General features: G+C 39.6%; 1 protein-coding gene across 2 annotated transcripts in view; it reads right to left on the bottom strand.

Annotated features, from left to right (window-relative positions):
* PLD5 (phospholipase D family member 5) overlaps nucleotides 1-27,500 on the bottom strand; it is a 3,174,406-nt gene that overhangs the window by 1,746,226 nt on the left and 1,400,680 nt on the right. For both annotated transcript variants that reach the window (XM_044058368.1, XM_044058376.1), the window contains one exon: nucleotides 16,863-16,977. In XM_044058368.1, the coding sequence (XP_043914303.1) occupies nucleotides 16,863-16,977 (115 nt within the window). The remainder of the gene's footprint in view (nucleotides 1-16,862; nucleotides 16,978-27,500) is intronic.

The following is a 27,500-nucleotide window of genomic DNA, read 5'->3' as shown; positions in this document are numbered from 1 at the left end:
ATGTTTGTATCTCTGGAGCCATAAGGGTTGCTAAAGAAATATAAATTGCAAACTATTTAGCACAGACAAATCTTTACAATGGTATTGCTCATTAGATTACAGGTTGTAAACTGGATTTGGTATCTCCCAATGTCCACACTAACTATTAATTTTATAATATTTTGTAAAGAACTTATATCTCAGTAAACCCTGAAACTACTCATACACTATTAGCAAAACTTTAGTCATCCAGCCATGATATTAATAGCTGACTTTATTTTTATTTTAATGCTGCCTTTGTGAAAATACACTAATAAATAAAATATGTTTACCAAACAAAATACAGCTGCTTACATGAAATAAACAATTAAACTTGAATGGATTTTAAGCTGCATATAGTTATTTTTATAGCTAATAATGACAGAGTAGTGATTTAAAGGTCTATTTTATAAACATTGATACATTTTTCTTCCTTCCATTTTTTTCTTGCTTTGGCAAAAAGCTGAAATGTCATCTTTAGATCTGAAGCACTTATAATTTTATTTCACTGTCCAGTTGAATTGCTGAAAATATCAATTTCTTTTGAAAGTATACTACTGCTATTTTTTCCATATAAACTTCACTAAATATGTTACTATGTTACAAATAGGAAGTTATGATTTCGATGGCCTGTCTCTACCCCACCATCCATGCTATTTAAAGGCTTGTTTTCAGTCAGCTTTTGCAGTATGCAGTGCACTGTTGAGTACGAAGAAAAAACTTGACACTTGGCAAGCATATTATAATCATAGCACCAATAGCACTACTGATCAGCAAGAAAAACAGCATTGGAATGGATGGATGTAAATGAACATGCAAATGAAAATGTACATTGTAATACATTCAAGAAAAGCAGACGACAAGTGATGCTGGTAAGCTGTTCTTCCAAAAAACAGTCCAATTACATAAAAATAAAGAAAGCAACAGGCCATGGCTATATATAAATTAAAACAATTTAATCCACAACAGACAACAAAAGGTGAGCACTTTCGTGGACCAAGCCACTTCATCAGACAATAAAATGAAACAAAAAATTCCTTTATATACCATCCCATGCTCATTGATTAAAACCCCACCTTCATTTAAAGTCACACGGCATTTTATATTCAAATACACCATATAAAACAACTCATTTAAAAAGTAACAAAACCATGTATAAACCATAATGCAGCACTACACATTAAAATATGACACATTAAAATGTCACTTTAACAGGTCGCTCCCTAAGAGAATGGACTTAACATTCATTTTGTCACTGAGGCCCTTCCCCACACTAGCCCTGAGTATCACAATCCATTCAAGTTCTTTCATCTCAACTTTTAATTTCACATCCCCCCCCCCGAGATTGTCCACGACTCTATCAATCACCATAAAGGTAAACCTATGTGTATCCCCATGGGTTCCTACATGCCCGGCTAAGGCATTTGTCTCTGCCTTCCTCCCTATATCATGGAGGTGCTCCCGCATGTGGGAAAGCAAGTCGTGATTCACAGATGTTGGTTACAGTAGATGTGCAGCATGTTCCATGTCACTGTAACAGCAAAACTGCATGTTGGAATTTGTGGGGTTCCAGCAGGCAAACATTCCATGAGTCACTGCAGCAATATTTGTACTACACAACTTTTTGTCTATAATTGCAGCATCACAAGGTACAGCAAAGTGGCAGCAGGCAGCACAAGTGAAAACAGTTATGGCAGCCTATCACCAGCTATCTCCAGCTAACCAGATATTAGCTGAAAGACCATTTCTGAGTAAACAGTATGTTATATAAGTACTGACTGATATGCAGTGCCCCCAGATGCAAGCAAGAGAACTTCATGAATTTCCTGCACCAGAGACAAACTGGAGACAATTTGGCCATTTGATATGTGTCCACCTACAGAATTCTAAGTGCATTTCTTGATACAGGATGAGCATGTTTGTTTCTTCAACACATCAAAGGTACAGCCTCCACCATGAGCGATCTCTATGACACTTCCCATCTCCCTGAAGTAATAGGTGATATAGACTGCACACATGTGGCAAACGATGATCCTTCCTGGTATCCAAGGACTCCATTATGTCATTTGGAAGGACTACCGTTCTGTCAACTGCCAGGTAGTATGCGACACACAGGAGTTAATAACCAATGTGTCTGTACTGTACTTTGACAGTGCATGTGGCTCCCACATATGGCGTACAAGTTATCTATACCGCTGCTTTCTATCTGGTGAAATGCCTTAGGGTCACCTAGTTGTTAAGTGCAGTCACTGTGGTAATCATATATACACAAAGACAATGCATACATATGTCCCCTCACACTATGTTCCCATTGTGTTTCAGTAATTGCTCTGGGATAACTAGAGTAGCCCTAATTGCTAATGCCCATATGGAACCTGCATAATATTGCTGAACTGCAGTATAGCACCACTGGTGTACAATCCCAATATACTGTACAGCATGTACTCCAACTGTTCAGGACACGTCCTGCTACCCACATTCTCTGAGACACCTGTTAAATCAAGAGACAGAGCTGTAGATTCATAGGTTCATAGGTTGGTACCAGGCTATCAGCCCTAGGGCCTATACAAGCCTAGCTATAACAATTCCCTGGCTCTTTCTTCACACAATATTTACTTCTGTCTAGCAGGGTGACTGATGTGATCCCTGGGGTGAATTTCCTATCTCTCATCCAATCATCAAGGTTCATTTTGAAGAGGGCCAAAAAGGCACTCTGCTTGACATGTATGGGCAGTTTATTCCAGAGTCTGGGGAGTCTCTGGATCAGGATCCTATCTCTCCAGTATGTTTTGCCCATTGTGATGACAAGGTTTAGATCTCTGGAGCATGTGGCTCTGAGGGATTAGTATTTCTTTAAGTGTAGCATGTCCAACAACTCTGAGTTTGACATGGCCTTGTATGTTAAGCAGAGATCGCCTCTGAGTAGGCGATATGCGACAGAGTATAGCTGGAGTTTTTTTAGACAGTCAGCATAGGGCATCTGCTTTAGGCCTGTGATTCTTTTAGTGAGGTATTTCTGCGGCCTTTCCAGTTGTTGCAGATGTCTTGAGAGGTACATACCAACTGGGTCATTATATTCTATAATGGGTTTAATGAGGGATGAGAACAGTGGGGCAATGACCTCTTTTTTCTGGATGAAAAACCCTTAGTGATGAGGTGTGCCACATAGAAGGATTTCCTAACTGCTGTGGCGATGTGGTTATCAAAGGTGAGACCACTATCTACCTGCGTCCCTAAGTCTGTTATCAAACTTTCAGTGTTTAGTGTACTGCCACATATGTGGTAATTCACAGGCACATGTTTTTTCCCAAAGGGAATAACTATACGTTTCTTGGCATTGAGCTTGAGCCCATGGCTCTGGCAGCAAGCATCTGTTTCTGTAAGGCCCTTTTGTAGAATATCTACATCATTTGGAGATTCAATAATGGCTCCCACTTTGCAGTCATCTGCGAACTTTGTTAGCCAGAGTCCCTTAGTGTTGGCCTGTACTTCAGAGAAGTAGATGCCAAACAAGAGCGGTCCCAGAACGGAACCCTGAGGTACTCCACTTGTCACTTGCCTGGAGCTGGAGTTGGAGTCTGCTACTTTTACAGTGTGGGTTCTGTCAGTAAGCCAGTTGGCAATCCATTGAGTGATGTAGGGATTAATGCCCAGCTTAGTAAGTTTATTGATGATTCCAGAATGGGAGATGGTGTCAAAAGCCTTGGCGAGGTCCAGATAGGCTGTGTGGACCACCTTATCCTCGTCCACAGCTCTGGAGACTGATTCAAAGAAGTCAATCAGGTTCAGGAGACAAGATTGGCCCTTCACAAACCCAAACTGGGTGGGGTCCAGTATTTGAAGTTTGCCAATGTTTTTGTTTATAAGTTCCATGCTAATACATTCCATGGCCTTGCAGATCAGGCTCGTCAGACTGATGGGGCATTAGTTCCCAGGATCCAAGGTGGATCCCCCCTTGTGGAGTGGGATAACTGTAGCTGTGCACCACTCAGTGGGCATGAAACCTGAGGTGAGGCTTAAACATGACACTTAGGTGAGGTGCCAGTTCATTTTGTAGTTCATGTAGTACACAGCCTGGGATGTCATCTGGTCCCATGGATGCTGTATTCTTAGCTTTGGAGAGTGCAGTTTTTATCTGTGTGCCCGTGATTACCAAAATTTGGCAATCTTTTGGTATTGAGATGGGCTCTTTAGGGGGTGAGAGGGGAGTGAAGTTGACACTGAATCGATCTGCCAGGATATTGGCAATATCCTTGGGATCAGTATATTTAATGTCATTCTGTTGTAGCTCAGAGCACATCTGAGCATTGCCATTTAGATTCTTGACATAGCTATAGAATGCCTTGTGGTTGTCTTTGGAATCTTTGGCAATTTTATTTTTGTAACTAGCTTTGCAGGATTTTATGAGGGATCTCAGCTTCTTACTGAGGCTGGTAAGGGAGTTTTTTGCATCCTGGGATTTTCCTCTTTTCTGCAACAGTTTCTTCCTTTTGTTGTAAAGGTTGTTTATGGCAGGGGACCACCGAATTGACTTCAATTTTTGGAGGAGAGTGTCTTGGTTCTATTTGGGATGGCACAATTCATGCACGAGTGGATGTGCTCGTACAGAGCCTTAGTGTAGAATTCAGCAGTTGAACTTTCCGTTCCCGTCTGCATGGGTGTCATGAAGTTTGTCACTTCTGACTTGAGTAGCATGAAGTTGGCTTTGGAGAAGTTTTTTACTGAGGTTTCCTTACGGGGGGGTGGAGGAGGGATATGGATGTCAAGGGTGATTAGCTTATGGTCAGACCTGACCAACAAGAGGGTGACCATAGGTGTGGAGCATTGATTTCCCATGTTGGTAATGACCAGGTCTAGGATATTGGAGCCTATGGTAGGTCTATGGATTAGTTGATCCAGGGCATTGGAATTTATTAATTCCAAGAATCATTGGACAAATGTGTTGGTACATGAGTAGTTTTCCCAGTTAATGGCAGAGTAGTTGAAATCACCCAGTATTAGGGGGTTTGGTTGTATCTTAATATTTTCCAGTATGTTTAGAAAGGTGTAGTGAGAATCTTGGGGCATGGTGAGGGATCTGTAGCAAGTTACAATACGGTGATGGTTTTGTCCTTTGAACTTTGCCTAAAAAAAGGCACTATAGGGTGGCAAGAGCCTTAGCCAGTAACCTGAATCCCAGGGGCGACAGGTGCAGACCATCTGGCTGGCTGGTGATTGTTGGGGAAAAGTGGTTACCAGTTATGAACAGTGGCGTGCCACACACATATATAAAATAATGCAGTTTTGACAGGATAGGAATGCAGGAACAAACAGTAGGAGCAACAGGTATCTTATGCAGAATATTGCAGGGATACCCCAAACCAGTGGTAGGAACAGACATGTGCATGCATACAGCTGGGGTGGCTGCCATGCTGAGGTAACGGGGATATAAATCTATACATATATACATATATAAGAGTGGACTTCGCAGACAGAATGTGTAGGGGTACAAAGGAAGTTACAGCTGATAGTGCGCCACTGGGCTAAGATGGCTGGGTTGCAGAGATGATGATAATGATCTACAGGTATCCCCAGAGTACAAGACCACAGCAGATCTGTGCAGAACATACAGGATAGTATAGGAACAGGCTTATGCAGCTTGCCTCTATTTGTAAACACATCACACACTGCAACAGAATTAAGCTGTGTTATTCACAATTCATAAGTCACATTTTCAGTACAAATCACATGCTAGCATTTTTTTGCAGGATATTCATGGTGATGGCTGTAGGTACTACTGATCTCTGAGAATGCTTGCCTATAGCAAAATTGTGTCCTTTCTATTTCACAGCTAGTTCAGAAAATGGTTGCCACAGCTCTGTGTAGGTGCGTTCAGGAAGGATTTAGGAAGATAGATACTCCTGTCCTATTGTACCTCATCCTAACCCTTGTAGCTTGTTCACTCTACCCCACCGTCATTTGTCTATAATCTGTTTGTTTCTGTGCAGCCCATGTCTCCTCTCCATCCACATCTGGTTGTCTCTGCTGGCTTGAGTCTGTCTGCATGCCCCCCCCAACAACTTCTTGCCACTTTTCCTCCAACTGTTTCTTATCACCCTTCCTATCATCCCTTTTTTCTCAGTATACATAACATGGGATACCCATGCCTACAAAATTATACACTACCTTACCCAACTTGCTTTTTCCTTTCCACTCTTGTTCTCTTTATGCATATGCTTGTTATATTCCTCCAGTTTCCAGTGTCCCAAACTCCTCCCTCTTCAACATTTCCTAGATCAAATATGTGTCCGTATGGACACTGGAGAGCAGGTATTTACAATATACTGTATTAGAAGGGGGCCCCTGTCTACATACAATGACTTGCACTTCCTGCCCACTTCCAGCACATTACATCACATTATCCATCTAAAGGATATCCCTTGCTCTACAGCTTACTTATTTCTCTGCTCATACCTCTTAACCTCTTAGAGCAAGAAATCTGGGCAATGCCAATAATGAAAGTGAGACAAAGGCCCAAAAATAGGGACAATTTTTAAATATCGCTCTTACAAACTTAGAAAGTTGATAGAATAACAAGTTTTATATTAGTATAAATTTTCTGAATGGTATGAAGTCTGGGACTCAAATTAATGTCATTATTTTTTTAACTTTAGTCTTTAATAATTTGCCACTAATTTGCCAGAAAAAACACAATCTTATGAGAAACTAAGAGAAAATATGAGGAAAAATCTGAAAATTCTGCAAAAATCTGTACATTTGAGAGGTATGCCAGTTGGCTTGCAGCTTTTTAGCATCGCTACACCCTCCACATTGAAATGCAGCTATTTGTTTGCTATGTATGCTCAACATTTGAATATTCATATATACTTTATACAGCAATGTATCACTACTTTGTGGTGCAAGCCAAAATCTTCTATTATATCTAGTTAAAAAAAAAAAAACATTAATCAAAGAAACAAAGCAAGGGTTACACTGGACTTCATCAGTTCAGTGTTCGGTAGGCAAAGTTTACAGAGTAGTTGTTATCTGTAAAGAGGCATTTAGCATGGTCTTGTAGAGCCCAGAGCATCATGATTACACCCCAATATCAGTTAAAAGCCACAGTGGTGCAGCACTATTCTAGTGTGAGACTCGATCTTAACAATGTTTAGAATGGTGTTTAACAGTTGTTAACCACCCTCTATGTGGGGTCTATGTCAAATATTTGAACTTCCAAAATGTTGAATACCATATGTTCGAGACCATATGGTCGACATTTGGAAGTCTGAATGTCTAATAAAAAAAAAAAAAAAGAAAACAAAACATACACTAATAGTGCGAGCAGGGGGTCAAGCCCCCCTGCACCCCCCCTACTTAAATATGCCAACTCCGAGAATGCACTTCAGTGCAGAAAAGGGAAATGTTCCCATTTTGCACAGTACGGTGCCATTAAAAGTCAATCTTCGAACACTTCAAATGTCAGTCATATGATCTCGACCATATGACGTTCAACATTTCCAGCGTTCGAAGATTTGACATAGACCCTCTATGTGCTGTTAAGATTACATCTATGACTAAAAGTTGACACATTTGGCCACTAAATAACAATATGAAACAGCTTCACTTCATCTCCATTTCTGACTGCTGTACGCAATGTTGCAGCCACTCAAAATGTATTTAGGATCCAACTGCTTCTCTTAGACAGAGAATAAGTAAAGACATCTCCTGCTGTTTGTTTGAAAGTGCCTCCCAACTGCTTTACCAGCTTTCAAAGTCTGTACAACACTTTCTTGGTTTTTTTTCTAGTTTTCTGTAATTAGTAGTACATGGAGCAGATAAATCTCCATGAACTACAAATAATTATGATTGGATTTCTGATCATAACTTCATATTATGTGTTCCCGACATGGATACCAAGATTCACCTCTCAAGCTTCTCCTTTGAGATGAATTTTTTGGTATCCATATCATGAGAACGTAATTGGTAACAATTGGAGACCCAATCATAATCTTCTTTGTGCTAACTACATGTATAAGATATTTGATTTATATACACAAAAAAGATGCAAAAACAAATTATGCAACCCTGGAATGTTGAACATATCACTCAGCCAATCAAAATAACCCATTCAGGTTTACAACAGGGATTTTATTTCCATATAAATCTATTCTAGAAGGCCAAGTGATTCAGGTACAAGGTACACACTGTACAAACTGTTAATTCCTTACATACTTCTTAGGCATAAAATCAAGGCACGTATCAGCTTCTGTCTTATAGTGTCTGGACCATAAGCATGTAGAAACCACATATAGAAACATTACTTATGAGGATATTGCACAAAAAAGAAATGTTAGGTGCTAAATCTGTGTCGTATAATTTTTCAAAACATTATTAGGGCTTCGTTTATTTAAACTATTATACACAGACTAATGGACTCCACCATCTTGATATAAACAAACTTCTGTAACCTACAGCACCACAGAGTTATCGCTTCATTTCCTAAAACTACACAAATCAGTTAACTCTATAAATGTGCCCTATTTATAAAGTAAATACTGCCTCATTTCTTGGTAAAAAAACATTACTGTTCCATTGTGATAATTAAACACAACATGTCTGTGCATGTCAGGTGATTACAAGACTTGTAAAAATACTGTAAAACATTTCTGATTATAAAATAATATCTTGGAGTTGTGGGAGTTGTGCTGAGCCTTCTGCCTTGAGCACTTGATCCTTAAGACTTTGCCCTTGGAATCAAATGTAGACATTCAGGTCAAAATCTCACCTTCTCCAACATATATCCCCATTAATTTTTTGAAACTTAGTGAAGATATTCACCCTAACCCTGGACCCACACGTCAATTACCCACCATGGCCAACCCATTACTTTCAAATGCTCCTAACACAATTTTTCCATCTTAATGAATTTAACCTCCTTCTTTTCAACATTAACCTCAGAAGTATCTGCAACAAAATTCATGATATACATGCATGTCTAGATTTTTACTCCCCAGACATTCTAATTGCCACTGAAACCTGGCTAATAAAAAAATAACTGACAATGGAATTACTCCCCCAGGTTTCAACATACTCAGAAAATGGACAAAAAACTTAAAAGAGCAGGTGGTATTGCTATTATTTATAAAAACTATTTAGAAATAACTCCAGTCCACCTAAATATCCCAAAATTTAATAATGATGAACTTCTGATTGCATACCTCAAAATCAACAAAAAGAAATCTACATGTATCTCAGCAGTATACACCCCACCAGGCAACAGCATTACCATAGCCAAAAATATCCTACCTAATAACTAGATATCTGACAACATAAAGTCACCTCTTTGTGCAAAAAAATCATTCATTATTCCCAATGCACAATGGTGGACTAAATACATCTCTTTCAAACTGAAGGATTATTGCCATTTTATCTCCCCTATCAAAAACATTAGAAAAATGCATTCATGCACAGCTTCTCAACTATGTAGTAACCGGCTTCTGTCTTCAACCCAGCATGGCTTCCATCCTCATCACAGCACAACTGCTGTTTTGCTAAATTTTGGTAATACGTTCATCACTCACAGAAATACCTAGTTTCCATTATCTTCGTAGACTTATCAAAAGCTTTTGATACTCTCTCTCACCTAACACTATTACATAAACTTTCATCGTCAGGGCTCACCAACTCTTGATTGCTATGTCTCAGACAAGCAATGAAGTGGAAACATGATTTCTCCACCTTCTACCCAGCAACTATTATTGTCCCACAAGGATCAATAATAGGCCCCATACTTTTCAATATTTTCTTCAATGACCTCTACATTGCTACAAAAAATGTTACTCCAGTTCAATACACTGATAACTTGACCCTAATCAACTCTGCCAAACTCTCTCCAAACTACAAGAACTTACATAACAATCCTTTTATTGACTGAAACATGTCTAAACAATTCACAACTACTTCTAAACTCAAAAAACTAATTTATTGCTCTTTACCCCAAAACATGTCTCTACCAAAATAACAGTATTCATTATCATCTCTGCCAACAACTCCAAGATAGAACAAGTAAACCACACAAAACTACTGGGTGTCATCAAAGATAACCAGTTGAAATCTGACCATCACATTTTAAAACTCATCAAAAACTAGGTACACTATGCAGGACTTAAATATAGACTGGCAATCCATAAACAGTAGAACCCCGAGGACTCTATTCACTTATTTGACTTTACCCAACTAGTAAGCTCCACCAGCAGAATCAACAAAAGCACTAACAGGCAGTCCTCATTGGACTGATATTGACAAACCCCATAATTTAAAATCCTCTGGTTGCTTACCAGATACTGTAAGTAACCACCTCCCAACCTATGTAATAAGGCAACAATATGGTTCACCCAAACAAACAATCTTTAACCAAATTTGACAAAGACACATTTATTGCAACCCTGTCCCACTACAACTGGAACATATTAAAAGTAATGACCCTAGATGAAGCAGTTACTCACTTCAATTACACCTTCCTAAAAATATAAATTATGTAGCTCAGGTTAGGACAAGAAAGGTAGAAACTAACAACATCATGGCTGACAAGAGAGACCAAACAGCTCCTGCTGCAAAGAGATAAAGCATGAAAAGAATGGCATAAAAATAAAACACAGCATGCCGACCAAAATTGTAGATATCTCAGAACCATGCCAAGATCCTTGTTAAATCTGACAAGAAATCATAACCCCGAGCTTTCTGATCCTCTGTTAATAAACTACACCCTGATCATACCACTAAACCTGTCCTGCTACTTCAAACAAGAGAGTCCATTGCCACTTGGTTCAACATTGATTTTATCCAGTCAGTTCTATCACTAATTAATGACCACCTCACTTCACCCCTGCATCCTCCATATATTCTTGGAAGCAACACACTATCTTTTAGTTTTCATCCCATTCCAACATCAACAATAAAAAATTACTAGCCAAATTAAAAGCAACAACCTCAGCCACCAATAACCTTCCAAATGAGTTCCTCATAACTGGTGTAGAAGCACTAACCTTCTTTGTCTCGATTCTGATCAACCAATTAATAACTGAAAACCATGTCCCATCCATCTGGAATAAATACATTATTACATTCCTTTAAAAAGGAGGTACATCAGAGTTAAACCATAGACACATTGCTATCCTATCACCCCTCTCTAAAATCCTTCAGAAATATATTCACTCTCAGCTTATGAAGCATTAAACTAAACACAACCTCCTCTCCAACATCCACTATGGTTTTTGGCCCAACCACACTACTATTACTGCCCTTCTCAACTTCACCAACATAGTACACCAATATAGAAATGAGGGCAACCTTGTTTATTCAGTTTTCCTTGACCTTTCCAAAGCATTTGACACAGTGTCCCACCAAAATCTTCTTTCTGAATTTGCAACTCTAGGTCTCATTTTATAGGTTCATAGGTGTTCACTAGGCTAATGGCCCTGGAGCCTTTACAAGCCTAGCCCATAGGATTACCCTGGCATTGTGCCACCTGACCTTAGTTCCCAGTGCCTCTATTGAGTAGATCCACTGGATGGATCCCCGGGGTGAATTTTCTATTTCCCATCCACTCATCAAGATTTCTCTTGAAGAGGGCCAGTGAGGCACTCCATTTGACATGTATGGGAAGTCTATTCCATAGCATGGACAGGCTCTGGTTTATGAACCTGTCCCTTTAGCTTGTTCTGTTGATTGTGGTAATGAGGTTGAGGTCTCTGGAGTATGTAGTGTGGAGAGATTGGGATTTCTTTAGATGTAGCATTTCTAACAGAGCTAGGTCAGACATGGCTTTGTAAGTCAAGCAGAGATCACCTTTAAGTAGGCAATAGGAAACAGAGAATAGTTGAAGTTTTTGAGTCTGTCCATATAGGACAAGTGTTTAAGGCCTAGGATCCTCTTTGTGAGGTACTTTTGCGGCCTTTCCAGTTGTTGCAGGTGTCTAGTGAGGTACATCCCAAATAGGGCATAGCACTCAATGATTGGCCTAATGAGGGAAGAGTAGAGGGAGACAATGACTGCTTTCTTCCTGGATGCAAAACCCTTAGTAATGAGATGTGCCACAGAGAAGGACTTTCTGACCACAGTGGCAATGTGGTGGTTAAAAGAGAGGTTGTTGTCAAACTGTGTTCCCAGATCTCTTATGATGCCTTCTGTATTCAGTGGATTACCATCAATGTGGTAATTCATGGGAACCGAGTTTTTCCCAAAGGGGATGATGACACACTTGTTGGCATTGAGCTTAAGGCCATGCTTCTGAAACCAGTCGTTGGTCTCAGTGAGACCTTTCTGTAGGATGTCAACATCACTTAGGGAGTCAATTATGGCTCCCAACTTGCAATCATCTGCGAACTTTGTCAGCCAGAGTCCATTTGTGTTTGCCTGGACATCAGAGAAGTAAATACCAAACAGGAGAGGACCCAGGACCAAATTCTGTGGAACTCCACTTGTGACTGGATGGCAGTCTGACTTGGAGTCAGTTACTTTTACACTATGGGTTCTATCTGAGAGCCAGTTTGCAACCCACCTAGTGATATAGGTGTTGATGCCTAGCTTAGTGAGTTTTTCTATGATTCATGAGTGGGGAATGGTATCAAAGGCCTTGGCCAGATCAAGGTAGGCTGTATGAATCACCTTGCCTTCATCCACAGCTCTGGTGACTGACTCAAAGAAGATGACCAGGTTGAGCAGGCATGATCTAACCTTCTCAAAACCAAACTGTGTGGGATCCAGAGTTTGGAGATTCCCTATATCCTTGTTTATTAGTTCCATGATGATACATTCCATAGCATGTTTTTTAAAAATTTTTTACAGTATTTATATGTATTTATATGAATACCAATTTAAATGTTTTAAGGTCATTCCATAGCTTTGCATATCAGACTCATCAGGCTAATGGGGCGATAGTTTCCAGGGTCTGTAGTCACTCCTCCTTTGTAGAGAGGGATGACTGTAACAGTGGGCCATTCGGTAGGAACAAAGCCTGAGGTGAGGCTGTGATTGAACAGGGCACACAGGTGAGGTGCCAATTCACTCTGTAGTTCATGTAGAACACAGCCAGGGATATTGTCAGGTCCCATAGAAGCTGTATTCTTGGCCTTGGACAGTGCTGTTTTAACCTGTGCAGCAGTAATACTGGATGCCTGGCAATCTACTGGTATTGTGATTGATCCTTTGGGGGAGGGGTAAAGCTGGCACTGAATCTGTCGCCCAGTATATTGGCAATATCTATTAGCTCAGTATAAGAGGTGCTATTGTGTAACAGCTCAGAGCAAATCTGGGTATTGCCGTGGATATTCTTTACATAACTAGAAGGCCTTGTGGTTGTCTTTACTATCTGCTGCAATTTTGTTTTCAATAGCAAGCTTTAGAGGACTTGATGAGGTATCTCAACTTTTTGTTGAGGCTGATAAGGGAGTTTTTCCAGTCTTGGGACTTCACCTTATTTTGCATCAATTTCCTCCTTCTGTTGTAGAGTTTGTTTATGGCAGGGGACCACCAAATTGGCTTCCTTTTTTTGGAGGAGAGCATCTTGGTTCTATTGGGTATAGCGAGATCCATGCATCTGTGTACAGGCCATTAGTGTATGATTCAGCAGTCATGCAGCTGTTCTCCAATTGCATTGGTGCCGCAAAGTTAGCCACCTCTGTTTTTAGGAGCCCAAAGTTAGCTTTGGAGAGGTTTTTCATGGTGGTTACCTTTGCGGGGTGGAGGTGGGAGGATGTGGATTTCCAAGGTGATTAGTTTGTGGTCGGATCTAACCAGGGAGGAGCTGAGCATTGGTGTAGAGCAACGGTTGCCCATGTTAGTAATGACTGGGTCACGGATGTTGCTACCTCTAGTGGGGGTAAGAATGAGCTGGTCCAGGGCACTGGAATTAATGAATTCCAGGAAACGTTGGGCAAGTGTATTGGTACATGAGTAGTTTTCCCATTTAATGGAGGGGTAGTTGAAATCGCCCAGTATGAGAGTGTTAGTTTGGACCTTAATATTCTCCAGGGTGCTTAGGAACATGGAGTGTGAGTCTTTGGTCAGGGTTGGGGACCTATAGCAAGCTATGGCCTGAATTGCTGTCTTACCCAATGTTAGCTGCACATGAAGTATCTCTGAAGCGTTATGTTGGGCTACCAGTCTGGAGGTGTGCGCATTATTAATAGGGAAGCACCACCTCCTTTGGAGCTTCGGTCCAAGTTCTGTGGCTGAAATGTGTGAAATGAGTTATAGCCTGGTACTGCAAGGGTGGTTTTTGCTGCTTTGAACCAGGTCTCTGTTACAACACAAATGTCGATGTTCTCCATTTTAAGGAGTGCTTCGAGTGAGTGCATTTTGAGATTTAGACTTGTAGCATTGAGCAGCATGACCCTCAGATTGCATTTGTTTGTAGCTGTTATGGTGGTGATTTGGTCTTTAGAACACCGCCTAAAACAGGCACTATAGGGGTGGCAAGAGCCTTGGCCAGTATCCAGAACCTCAGAGGTGACAGATGTAGGCCATCTCTGGCAAAGCATCGAGGTCTGTCAATCATGTCATCCCAGGCAGACAGATACTGGATCCCCTTAGAATAACACCAGAAACTTAGCCAATTGTTGAAATCAATCATTTTCTGCTTGTACTGTGGTATCATTCTGGGTGATGGTAGGAGGCTGCTCAGGGCTAGGGTCATACCTGCCTGGGCTACATAATCCGACAGCTCCTCCATGTCTCTTTTCATGTAGTCCAGGGAGGTACATCTCAGGTCATTCAAACCCACATGTACAATGGCAGAGTCATATTTGTACCTGTTGTTGAGGACCTGAGTGCATGCGTTATGTGCCAAATCCTGGCACTTGACAGGCAGCTGACTGTTACTTTCTCCTTATTCAACCTAGTGAGTGGGACATCAGTGTGCCTCACTATCAAGACACATATAACTAGTGTGTTGGGCATGCTGTTTTGCCTTAGGGGCTTTGGTTGAGTGGCACACTGTTTAGGAGAGTTATGTGTCTCGTGATTAGTGTTGTGTTGTGGTGGACGAGTGCGTTTCTGCTTTGGAGGTCTCTGCTGTTTGGGTAGATTTTTGCTCCTTCCTCTCCTGGTTGCACACTTATTTATGCAATCATCAGCAGGCAACTAAATGGCAACAAAACTTTTAGCATTTCAACCAGTCTTTGTTGGCAACCCCCAAAGGTTAACAATTGCCCCCCTTCTATTTAATATTTTCACAAATAAACTTCATACCCCTACAAAATTTGCCACTCTCATAGAATACTCTGATGATTCATCCCATATCTGCTCTGCCCCATCCATAATAAAATTACAACAAATCACTCAAAAATCATTTGCTGACGGAAATATCTGCTTAATGCTAAAAAAAACAAAAATATTTATGCTATTTTCTCCAAAACAATGCCTTAATCTGAAACACCCATTTCATATTATTTCAAGTAATAACACAAGAATAGAAACAATAAGTCAAACTAAACTATTCAGTCATAGTAGATGAGAATCTTATATTTGATCATGATGTACTACATTCACTCAAGAAAACTCACTAAAATCTCAGCTGCCTTTAAAGGGCCAAACACTACCTGACAGAGCAAGCAAGGATTACCTTAGCAGTAGCATACCTCCTTCTTTCCCTGTTATATGCTTCCCTATTCTTACAAATATCAACACTATATGTGAAACTAAACTAGCCTCCTGCTACTACAAAATAACTAAATTTGCAACCAAACTTATAAAGCATACCACTGCCTTGCATTAAAGTCATTAAACTTGCTTGAGCTCCCAAACCAGTTGACATTCTCACAACTAATCATTGCCCACAGCCTAGTGTACTCTCCAGACAAACGCCGAGCATTACAAAACACTCTGCTGTACTATTCACCCACTAGAGATATTTGCTCTAGCAGTAAATTCTTCCTATATATGCTGGAGAATCTCAGTAATCCAATGTGTCAAATCTCTGGAATGAAAGCACAACACAATTAAAACAGAACGCATGCATAGTTTCAAAACTTTGCTTAATAGCACCTGTGCCAAAGATGGCTCTGTTCTACCTATTCACCTGGCTAGCTTTACTCAGATTACTTTTCTCCAACTCTTATAGCCACTTTGTTTGCCAGTCTTTTGCACTTCATCGCTCCTCCTCATCCTGCACTAATTTCCTAAACTCTTGTTCCTCTTCCTTCTCTCACATCCCACCGCTAACAACAATTCCTCCTCTGTCCATTTATCCTCCTGCTCATTTCTATAACTTCTCCTTTCACATCTCTCTTATCAGCATTTTTGTAAGCTGCATTACTACTTGTCTGCCTGTAAATTATTGCTAACATCAAAACTACCCCACTTTGAACTCTGCAGCCATCATGCTATAAACACATTAATTATTAATATATTTTAGTTTTCTGCTCAACAATTAGACAATATATGTTAACATCTCTCTTGTTTTTTTTTGTGTTAAAGTTCTGTGTTCATGTAAGACATATTTAAAAATTATATAAATATGCTCATGTACACATGTTTTACCCTGCAATTATAAATTTGCATCATGTGCAACTTAAATGTGGAGCTTTTCTTCCCGGGCCTCCACTGAAAAATGGGTTTTACCCAGTCGGACTTTTCCCAGTGAACAAAGACAAATAAATAATTAAGTAACTACACACACACACACACACACACACACATATATATATATATATATATATATATATATATATATATTTATTTATATAAAATTTAGAACATTTAAGATAAGATAAGATGTAATAGATACCGATTTACCAGTCATATTCCTAAGCCCCATGTGCATGACGGAATCACTTTTGTCAGGTAAACATAGACCTTGAACTCACCATTATCTTCTAGCAGACGCAATTCCTTTAATCCAGTGTGCTGCGAATCACTCACCAGTTTAAGCTCAATATTTCGAGATTTCAGTTCCAATAGTTTCTGAAGCACTTGTTGGCCCTGTAGCATAAAATAGACAAAAGAACTTGTTCTAGAAAACAACGCCACTCGCAAAACTTGAAAACGTTTTCAGATTTATAAGAGACATAATAATGAATCGACATAGTATGGTATGTAGTTCTAGATATAATCTACACACTGAACAAAAACATGAAACATGCAAAGAGGAATTACAGCAAAAAAATCAATGATAGAAACCTTTTCTGAAACAACAGACAAGATCATAAAGAGAAAAAAACATGCAGTGACCTAGTAAAATGAGCAGAGCATAAAATGTATACATATATGTATATATATATATATATATATATATATATATATATATATATATATATATATATATATATTAGAAGTTACAAAGCACTGTTAAGAAATTAGGACTGCAGCATTTTTCAGAAACACACTCAGCCTACAACTAGTGCAGTGAAAATAATGAATGTCAAAGCTCATCACTTGTTAGAGTCCTCTCTAATAAATTAATTACTGCTGAAAATTCTGGATTACATTTTCCAATCTGGAAATTACATTAAAATGGTACATTTTTAATAGTTCAGATAATTCAGGTCTTCATCTCTTTTGAAACAAACAGCTGTAAGATTTTATTATTAATGTGTTTGTTTGCTTGCTTGTTTGTTGGATGTTTGTTTGTTTTTACTTTGTTATATAATTCAGGTCTTCATCTCTTTTGAAACAAACAGCTGTAAGATTTTATTATTAATGTGTTTGTTTGCTTGCTTGTTTGTTGGATGTTTGTTTGTTTTTACTTTGTTAAATGGATAAATCCCCAAAAAGAGGTGCCTTGTAATGGGTGACCTAAAAGTCTTGCCTCTTTAAGTTATTTGTTTGAATCACACAGCAAGAAATTAGAGAATAAAGGAATCAAACATCGGATCACAGGATGAAGTACGTTAGCAACTCACAACCTTAGTCTTCTGTGCCACACTGCTGGATAACTTTTTGATTGTAATACTACAATACTCATCAAAGCACAAAGGGTATGCTACAAATATTAAAAATAAAAGTGAGATGTATATATGTATGAAGTAAAATCACTGATGCTAACAAAGGTGACTGTGGATGAATAATGACTGTAAATTTAAGAAAAAAAAATCAGCCAAAAGAAAGAAAGAAAGCTTAGTGGGTCTTTATTTCTAGAGAATAAAAATGAATTAAATTGTTGACCCACTTGTTACTGAAATCATCAGCCTATAAGCACTAACCATAGAGCCTTTCTTGTTTAACAGTAGTACGCTATGCGTGTGTATATGTATATATATATTATATGGGTCTACTTGAAAACACTGACACGCCAAAACACCAATGACAAGAACAACGAGACTGGAAGATCGACAACTGAGATGACTGACAGTTTAAAAGCCTGATGCTGAGAACACCGAAATGTTAAGGTAAGTGTGCGATAGTGACAGACTTTAGGGTTAGGGGTGCGTTAAGTGAGTTAGGGTTAGGGTGCGGGTAAGGTAAGTGTGCGATAGTGACAGACTTTAGGGTTAGGGGCGGGTTAGGTGAGTTAGGGTTAGGGCGCGGGTTAGCTGAGTGTGCGATAGTGACGGACCTTAGGGTTAGGGTTTGGGTTAAGGTTAGTGCATAGATAGTTGTGTATGTAAGGTTTAGTGTAGGTTTGTAAGGTTTTTGGTGTGCTTGTGTTGTGTGTGTGTTTTTCGGAAAAGGTATTTGTTTTGTTTTGTTGATTGTCGGGATTGTGGTTTGTCGGGCATGTGAAGTTTTGTGCTTTTAAACTGTCGGCCATCTCAGTTATCGATCTTCCAGTCTCGGTGTTCTCGTCGTCGGTGTTTTGGCGTGTCATTGTTTTCAAGTAGATATATATATATATATATATATATATATATATATACATATATACATACACACACGCACATATATAAACATATAAATATATATACATATATACATATATATATATATATATATATATATATATATATATATATATATATATGTACATAGGTTCGTAGGTTGGTACTAGACTATCGGCCCTAGGGCCTATACAAGCTTAGCCATAACAATTCCCTGGATATTTCTTCCCACAGTATTTACTTCTCTGGACCCCTGTCTAGCAGGGTGACTGACATGATCCCCGGGGTGAATTTCCTATCTCCCATCCAATCATCAAGGTTCCTTTTGAAGAAGGACAAGGAGGCGCTCTGCTTGACATGTATGAGCAGTCTATTCCAGAGCATGGGGAGTTTCTGAGTCAGGAACCTATCCCTCCAGCATGTTTTGTTCATTGTGATGACAAGGTTTAGATCCCTGGAGCATGTGGCTCTGAAGGATTCGGATTTCTTTTAGTGGAGCATGTCCAACAGCTCAGGGTTTGACATGGCCTTGTATGTTAAGCAGAGATTGCCTCTGAGTAGACGATATGCCACGGAGTATAGCTGGAGTTTTTTAGATGGTCAGTATAAGGCATCTGCTTTAGGCCTGTGATTCTTTTAGTGAGGTGTTTCTGTGGAGTTCCAGCTGTTGCCGATGTCTTGTGAGGTACATACCAAACGGGGCATTACACTCTATAATGGGTCTAATGAGGGAGGAGTACAGTGGGACAATGACCTCCTTTTTTCTGGATGAAAAGCCCTTGGTGATGAGGTGCGCCACATAGAAGGATTTCCTGACTGTTGTGGCGATGTGGTTATCGAAAGTGAGACCACTGTCCACCTGTGTCCCCAAATCTCTCATCACACTTTTGAAGTTTAGTGTACTGCCACCTAGGTGGTAATTCATGGGTACATGTTTTTTTCCAAAGGGGATAACTATACATTTCTTGGCATTAAGCTTGAGCCCATGACTCTGGCACCAGGCATCTGTTTCTGTAAGGCCCATTTGTAGAATATCCACATAATTTCGGGATTCAATAATGGCTCCCAGTTTGCAGTCATCTGCGAACTTTGTTAGCCAGAGTCCCTTAGTGTTGGCCTGTACCTTAGAAAAGTAGATGCCAAACAAGAGTGTCCCAGGACTGAACCCTGAGGTACTCCACTTGTCACTTGTCTGGAGCTGGATTTGAAGTCAGCTACTTTTACAGTCTGGTTTCTGTCAGTAAGCCAGTTGGCAACCCATTGAGTGACATAGGGATTTATGCCCAGCTTAGTAAGTTTATCTATGATTCCAGAGTGGGGGATGGTGTTGAAGGCCTTGGCGAGGTCCAGATAGGCTGTGTGGACTGCTTTACCCTCATCCACAGCTCTGGAGACTGATTCAAAGAAATCAATCAGGTTCAGGAGACAAGATCGGCCCTTCACAAATCCAAACTGGGTGGGGTCCTGTGTTTGAAGGTTGCCAATGTCTTTGTTTATAAGTTCCATAATAATGCAGTCCATGCCCTTGCAGATCAGGCTCATCAGACTGATGGGACTGTAGTTCCCGGGATCCAAGGTGGATCCCCCTTGTGGAAAGTGATAACTGTAGCTGTGTGCCACTCAGTGGGCACGAAGCCTGAGGTGAGGCTATGATTAAACATGACACTTAGGTGAGGTGCCAGTTCATTTTGTAGTTCATGTAGTACACAGCCTGGGATGTCATCTGGTCCCATGAATGCTGTATTCTTAGCTTTGGAGAGTGCGGTTTCTACCTGTGTGGCCATGACTACCGGAATTTGGCAATCTTTTCGTATTGAGATGGGCCCTTTAGGGGGTGAGAGGGGGGTAAAGTTGGCACTAAATCGATTTGCCAGGATATTGGCAATATCCTTGGGATCATTATATTTAATGCCATTCTGTTGAACTCAGAGCAGATCTGAGCATTGCCATTTAGATTCTTGACATAACTATAGAATGCCTTGTGGTTGTCTTTGGAATCTTTGGCAATTTTATTTTTGTAATTAGCTTTTGAGGATTTTATGGGGGATCTTAGCTTCTTACTGAGGCTGGTGAGGGAGTTTTTTTGCATCCTGGGATTTTCCTCTTTTCTGCAACAGTTTCTTCCTTCTGTTGTATAGTTTGTTTATAGCAGGGGGCCACCAGATTGGCTTCCTTTTTTTAGAGGACAGCATCTTGGTTCTGTTTGGGATGGCACGATTCATGCATGAGTGGATGTGCTCATACAGTGCCTTAGTGTAGGATTCTGCAGTCAACCTTTCATATCCCGTCTGCATGGCTGTCATGAAGTTTGTCACTTCTGACTTCAGTAGCTTGAAATTGGCTTTGGAGAAGTTTTTTTTAAGGAGGTTTCCTTACTGGGGGGTGGGGGGTGGGATGTGGATGTCAAGGGTGATTTGCTTATGGTCAGACCCGACCAATGTGGGGTTAACCACTGGTGTGGAGCATCTATCTCCCATGTTGGTAATGACCAGGTCTAGGATATTGGAGCCCCTGGTGAGACAATGGATTAGTTGATCCAGGGCATTGGAATTTATGAATTCCAAGAACCATTGGGAAAAGGAGTTGTTACCCAAGTAGTTTTCCCAGTTAATGGCAGGGTAGTTGAAATCAACCAGTATTAGGGTGTTTGGTCGTATCTTAATATTTTCCAGTATGTTTAGAAAGGTGTAGTGAGAATTTTGGGGCATGGTAGGGGATCTGTAGCAAGCTCTATTTTGAATTGCAGTCTTACCTAGTGTTAGTTGCATCTGGAGAATTTCAGATGCATTGTGTTGGGCAACTAGCCTGGAGGTGTGAATATCCTTGGTGAATATGGACACTCCTCCACCTTTAGTGTTTCGGTCTTGGTTTTGTGGCCAAAAAGTGTGGTGAGGGTTGTAGCCTGGTATTGCAGCGGTGCTCCGTGGAGCCTTCAACCAAGTCTCAGTTACTGCACAGATATCAATGTTCTCCATTTTTAGGAGTGCCTTGAGAGAGTACATTTTGAGGTTTACACTTCTAGCATTGAGTAGCATTACCTTCAGATTTTGCATGCTTGTATCTGTTACGGTGGTGGTTTTGTCCTTTGAACCTTGCCTAAGAAAAGGCACTATAGGGGTGGCAAGAGCTTTAGCCAGTAACCTGAATACCAGGGATGACAGGTGCAGACCATCTCTGGCAAAGCATTGTGGTTTGTCGATCATGTCTTCCCAGGCAGACAGATACTGCCTCCCCTTTGAATGACACCAGAAGCTTAGCCAATTGCTGAAGTCAATCATTTTGTCCTTATACTGTGGTATCATTCTGGATGAAAGGCAGGATGCTACTCAGGGCTAGGGTCTAACCTGCCTGGGCCACATGAGCCAAGAGCTCTTCCATGTCTCTTTTCATGCAGTCCAGGGAGGTACGTCTCAAGTCATTCACTCCAGCATGGACAATGACAGAGACGTATTTGTACTTGTTGTGGAGTGACTTGAGTGCATGCGTTATGTGGCAGATCCTGGCACCCGACAGGCAGCTGACTGTAATTTTCTCCTTGTTCAGCCTGGGTGAGTGGGACATCAGTGTTTTTCCTGACTATAAAGTCACCGATGACTAAAGTATTATGTACATTGTCTTGCTTTAGGGGCTGTTGTTGGGTGGCACACTGGTGTTGTGAGCTATGTGTCACTTTGGTGTGACTTGTGTCTGTTTGCGTTTCAGCTTTGGAGGTCCTTGTTGCTTGGGCAGGTTAATGTTAAGGACCTCTGCATATGTGGGTTTAGGGTTGTTATGTGTAGGTGCTGATGGTGTGAGTTTAGAAGGGCTATGATTTACTTGAGGTGTAGTGCAGGTGTTAACTTTCTCCTTTTCACTGTCTAGCACAATCTTAGCCGGAGAGAGCTTTGCTTCCAGTTTGGCTATGTAAGTGCATCTCTCGCAGGTTGTAGTGTTGGGTGGTAGGAGGAGAGGGTTTTCTGTGTACATGAGGCAGTTGCCGCATTGCCCCAGTATGCCCAGATTCACCAGGTGGACAGGAGAAATCACTGGAAGCTGACCCTTGGACATGGCTGTTTAGGTGCTTTTTTGTAAAGTATAAGAGCTGTTTTCCCTTACCTTTGCCAGGTACTTTGCAATTATAGGCTGTTTAGTGCCTACAATTAATTTCTCCTTATTGACAAGGAGAGTTGAGTGTTTGTATCAGTTTCAGGCTTCCTAGTGCTTTCCAGCAGGTTCTAGAGCAAGTGCTAGTCACAGGGGTTCAGATTTTAGTGCTACTCTGAGGAAACCAGCTAGTTCTAAGGGAAAATATGAAGAGCAGACTTTCTGGCACCTGGAGTAGTTTAACTGTAGCCTTGCGGTGCTGTACAATGTGAAAAATGTGCAAACACACACGTTTTTAAGCCAGAAAGTTGAAAGGGATAGAAATCAGCCCAAAAAGGCTAATAAAATTACAATTTCAGTGCTGGGAACCACTCCTCTAGCATTAGATAGGCAGTACAATCCTCACCAGTCCCACTGGTAAGCAGTAGGACTTCCCTCTACCACAGCAAGGTCTGGATAGCTCTGAGCACAGAAAATAAAGTGCTGAGACAAGCAAAGCCTGGGATATGGACTGGCTAGAAAAGGTGGGAAACGAGCAAACAAGATAGTATATTTTTTTTTGTTTGTTAAAACAGGCTAAACAATGCAATAATACAGTAAATAAACACAGAAAAGGCTAACACACTTGAGTGTGTAGTCCTAAACAGTAAATGCAATTAAAACTCTACAAAATTAGCAATTTAAAACTTTTTAAATGAAGCAGGGCAAGTGCACAACTGAAAAATGATTTAAGAGGCAGTAATACAGCAGAATAAGTAGCTAGTCAACATATATAGAGAAGTCTATATATACAAAAAAGCAGCTAAAACACACAAACAATTCAGATTCAGTGCAACCTAGAGCACTTGAGTTGTAGCAATATTAAGGCAAATACAATTATAATAAATGGTCTAAAATATACACTATATTTACAAAATGTTTGAGAAGCACAGTCAGAACACAAGGAGATTCAGGTAATTTTTTTTGAAAGAGAAAGAAGGAACAGAAGGCCTACTCAGATGTTCTCTCTGTATTAGGTAGAATGAGCTAATGACACTAGACTGGGAGGAGTGTCCCAGATCAAATTTACAGTAGGGGCGGGCAACTGCAAAGCCGTATAACAGCAAGACACCAACAGGGAGGGAGGGTGAGGACCAATACTAAAGCTATTAGCCTACACTCTTTAGACAGTAAACACTACAAAAAGCCACAAAATGAAAGTTTTTAAACAGATAAAGGAGCAAAGAGACTCTATAGAATGCTTTTAACTGCAAACAAATCAGTTACCCATGCAGATTTGTTAATAGCAATAAAATGCAGTAAAAATGATGTAGCAGGCAATAAAAAGTGCTACATATAAATTGCTAGAAACAATAATCAGTATAAATAAGCCAAAGAAACAGGATACTTATATATCTCAGATCAGAGTTGTAGTCAATGCCCCTCCTCCACTCTGCTCAGTGTGTATAGACAGAAATCCTCTCAAAGTTAGGGCTTAAATACGAGAAGATACAGCCTTAGACAACTTTTTTTTAAAAAAAGCACAAAAGAACCAGCCCCCAGTAGCCAGCAGCCAATTAACACAATCCAGCCAGAGGTAAAGAAAGGCTTCTGCTAATTCAAGATGGCCTGTTCATGTGCTTTGCCAGCAAATCTGAACTAGGAGAATACTAAAGCTACTAGCCTACACTCTTTAGACAGTAAACACTACAGAAAGTCACAAAATGAAAGTTTTTAAACAGATAAAGGAGCAAAGAGACTCTACAGAATGCTTTTAACTGCAAACAAATCAGTTACCCATGCAGATTAGTTAATAGCAATAAAATGTAGTAAAAACTATGCAGCAGGCAATAAAAAGTGCTATATATAAATTGCTAGAAACAATAATCAGTATTAATAAGCCATAACAACAGGAAACATATATCTCATATCAGAGTTGTAGTCAACGCCCCTCCTCCACTCTGCTCAGTGTGTGTGTATATATATATATATATATATATATATATATATATATATATATATATATATATATATAGTTAAATATATATATATATATATATATATATATATATATATATATATATATATATGTGTGTGTGTGTGTGTGTGTGTGTGTATCGGTGTGCATGTATGGATCCCAATCAGAAGATAGAGGTTTTAGAAACTTGAAATTCATATGGTTGAGAAAATATGATCGATTTTCCAAAAAAAAACGAACTTTGAAAAACATCAAAAATCTACCCTTTTTCTACATTTTTGCAGGAGGGCAAGCCCCCCCCCCCCTGCATGCTCACATCCTCTGCATACTATATATGCCCACTCTGAAATTGCATTAAAGTGGGGAAAAGGGTAACTTCCCCGATTCTCACTGTACTGTGATCTACTTTAAAAAGCTTCGAGTTTTTGGAAAATTGATCATATAGTCTTGACCATATGAATTTCAAGTGTCTGAAAACTTGAGCTTATGATAGGTACCTGTATATATATCTATATCTATATATATATATATCTATATATATATATATATATATATATATATATATATATATATATATATATATATATATTAAAAAAAAAAATATATATATATATATATATATATATATATATATATATATATATATGCGGGGTAAATTGCTTGAATAGACATTTGCCTAATACATAATATTATCTAAACAAACTTACTTAAAAAACAGCTCTGCCTGAAAAAAAAAAATATCAACAACACACTAAAAAGTAAAATTGTTACGTTTGTGAACTTGGAAAAAAAGTTAACGCGAAATGTTTTTTGCAAGGGGGAAAGCCACCAGCACCCCTCCAAAACTATATATACTAACTCTATGGTCAATTTGAAGATGCAAGAAATATCTCAAGACCAGTGAATCACTTTCAGTGCACAAATAAATATTATCCAAACTGTGATTTACGATAAAATCCAGTCTATCACTTGGTCACTGAATGACATTGTCAAAACCCACATATTCAAGAACACATAATCAACAATTCAGTTCAACTGTATTGAATGAAATTGCAGTACAGTGGAGATTGGGAACTCTAGCCTTTTTCCCACTGTAGTCTGATCTTTGAGTAGGCATGTATTATTTGCAGGGGGCATGCGGGATGCAGGTGGGCTTGCAAACATGGGTGCCCACAGGCAGGTGCAAGGGGGTGCACTTGCACCCCCCCTGGAACGGGCGGGTGGGTGGGAGATGAATTTTCTTTTAATAACCAAAAAAAAAATTTTTTAAGGGAGTTCTTCTTTAAGAACAGTCCTGTAGCTTGCTGGTCCGATCGCATCACGTCTGTGCGTGCAGACGTCCTGTTCCTCTTCACTCATACTATTTGAAATTAATGTTCATGTTGTTTGGTAAGGGAATTGTGTTTAATGCTGCTGTAAGTAAGGGAATTCCTTGCCCACTCTATTTCGCTACTTGTAATTGCTTTTGCTTCTCTTCACGTCAAGTCAAGTCAGGTAAGGGAATTTAGTTGCACACAACACTATGTACACATAGAGGGTATTCTGAGACATTTGTGCGTCATGGCACAACATTAAATATTAATGATTCTGTGTTGTGCTGTGCTGCACACCATAGCCACTTAGTCATGCATCAAGACCAGCATAGCATCAATATTCTGAGAAAAATGGCTATGGAGCAAATTAATACCAGGTAATATTTAATTTCATGCACACTGTACTGTTGGTGGTGGTGGATAGATGAGTCAGTTTTGATGGTACCATTAAGTTGCCTTTGGTTTTGCAAGTAAGCAAGGGAATATGCAACATTTCTCTGGTAGAAGTGACTTGAAAATGTCTTCTTCCAGCTATCAGTGATTATGCTAATATTCTAGATGTTTCATACATGTCTGTCTAATACACTTGCAGGAGGTTTGTTCTGCCAGCAATGCTGTATATATAACAACTTTGTCAAAATGCATAGTCTGTTTTTTAACTTAATATAGTGAGTAGCATACTATTGATAACTCTGAACTATAATATGTTATTATTGGTAATGAGATTATTCCTATGTATCTTACAGGTATAAAGATATAAAGACTTGAATTAACTTTATAACTTGAAAAATAACTCTAAGATCATTATATCATTTTAGCATTTCATGATGTGAACCCTAGCTCTCAAAGAATTTTAATTATCATCATTCATGTCACTGATTTAAATATTTCACTTCCCATATTAGTGAAAAAGGACTACAAGACAGTTCTGTAAAGAAAGACCTAGAAAGCACTATATCCATTTTCTCAGCCTGTTCCTCTTTCCTTTCAGCATGTATGAGTCATGAGAATGTACATTTCTAATGCACCGTGACTGTGTTTGTGTGTTTGTAAGAGGAAGGTAACCCTTCATCCTGCTGCTTCCACAAATCTCTAAAGTGGGGAAAATCTTTCCCTACTACCATATCATGAGTTAAATTGAGTACTACAGCAAAAAGATGAACTACCTTACCAAATGCGGTTTGTATTCCTTGCTGAGTAATGAGATATTGTTTCTCATCCCCATGAATGGACGTTATTATAATAGTTTTGACAGTAAGGCTTTTCATTTACATACACACTTCCCCTTTATCAGCATGACCATACTGCCTGAATCTAGCAGTCCTTGCATCTCTG

This window comes from Protopterus annectens, chromosome 1.part2 (assembly GCF_019279795.1).
Source record: "Protopterus annectens isolate FY-2018-M chromosome 1.part2, PAN1.0, whole genome shotgun sequence".
Classification (NCBI taxonomy): Eukaryota; Metazoa; Chordata; order Ceratodontiformes; family Protopteridae; genus Protopterus; species Protopterus annectens.
Note: the sequence above shows the minus strand (reverse complement) of the source record. Positions and strands in the feature narration are given on the sequence as shown.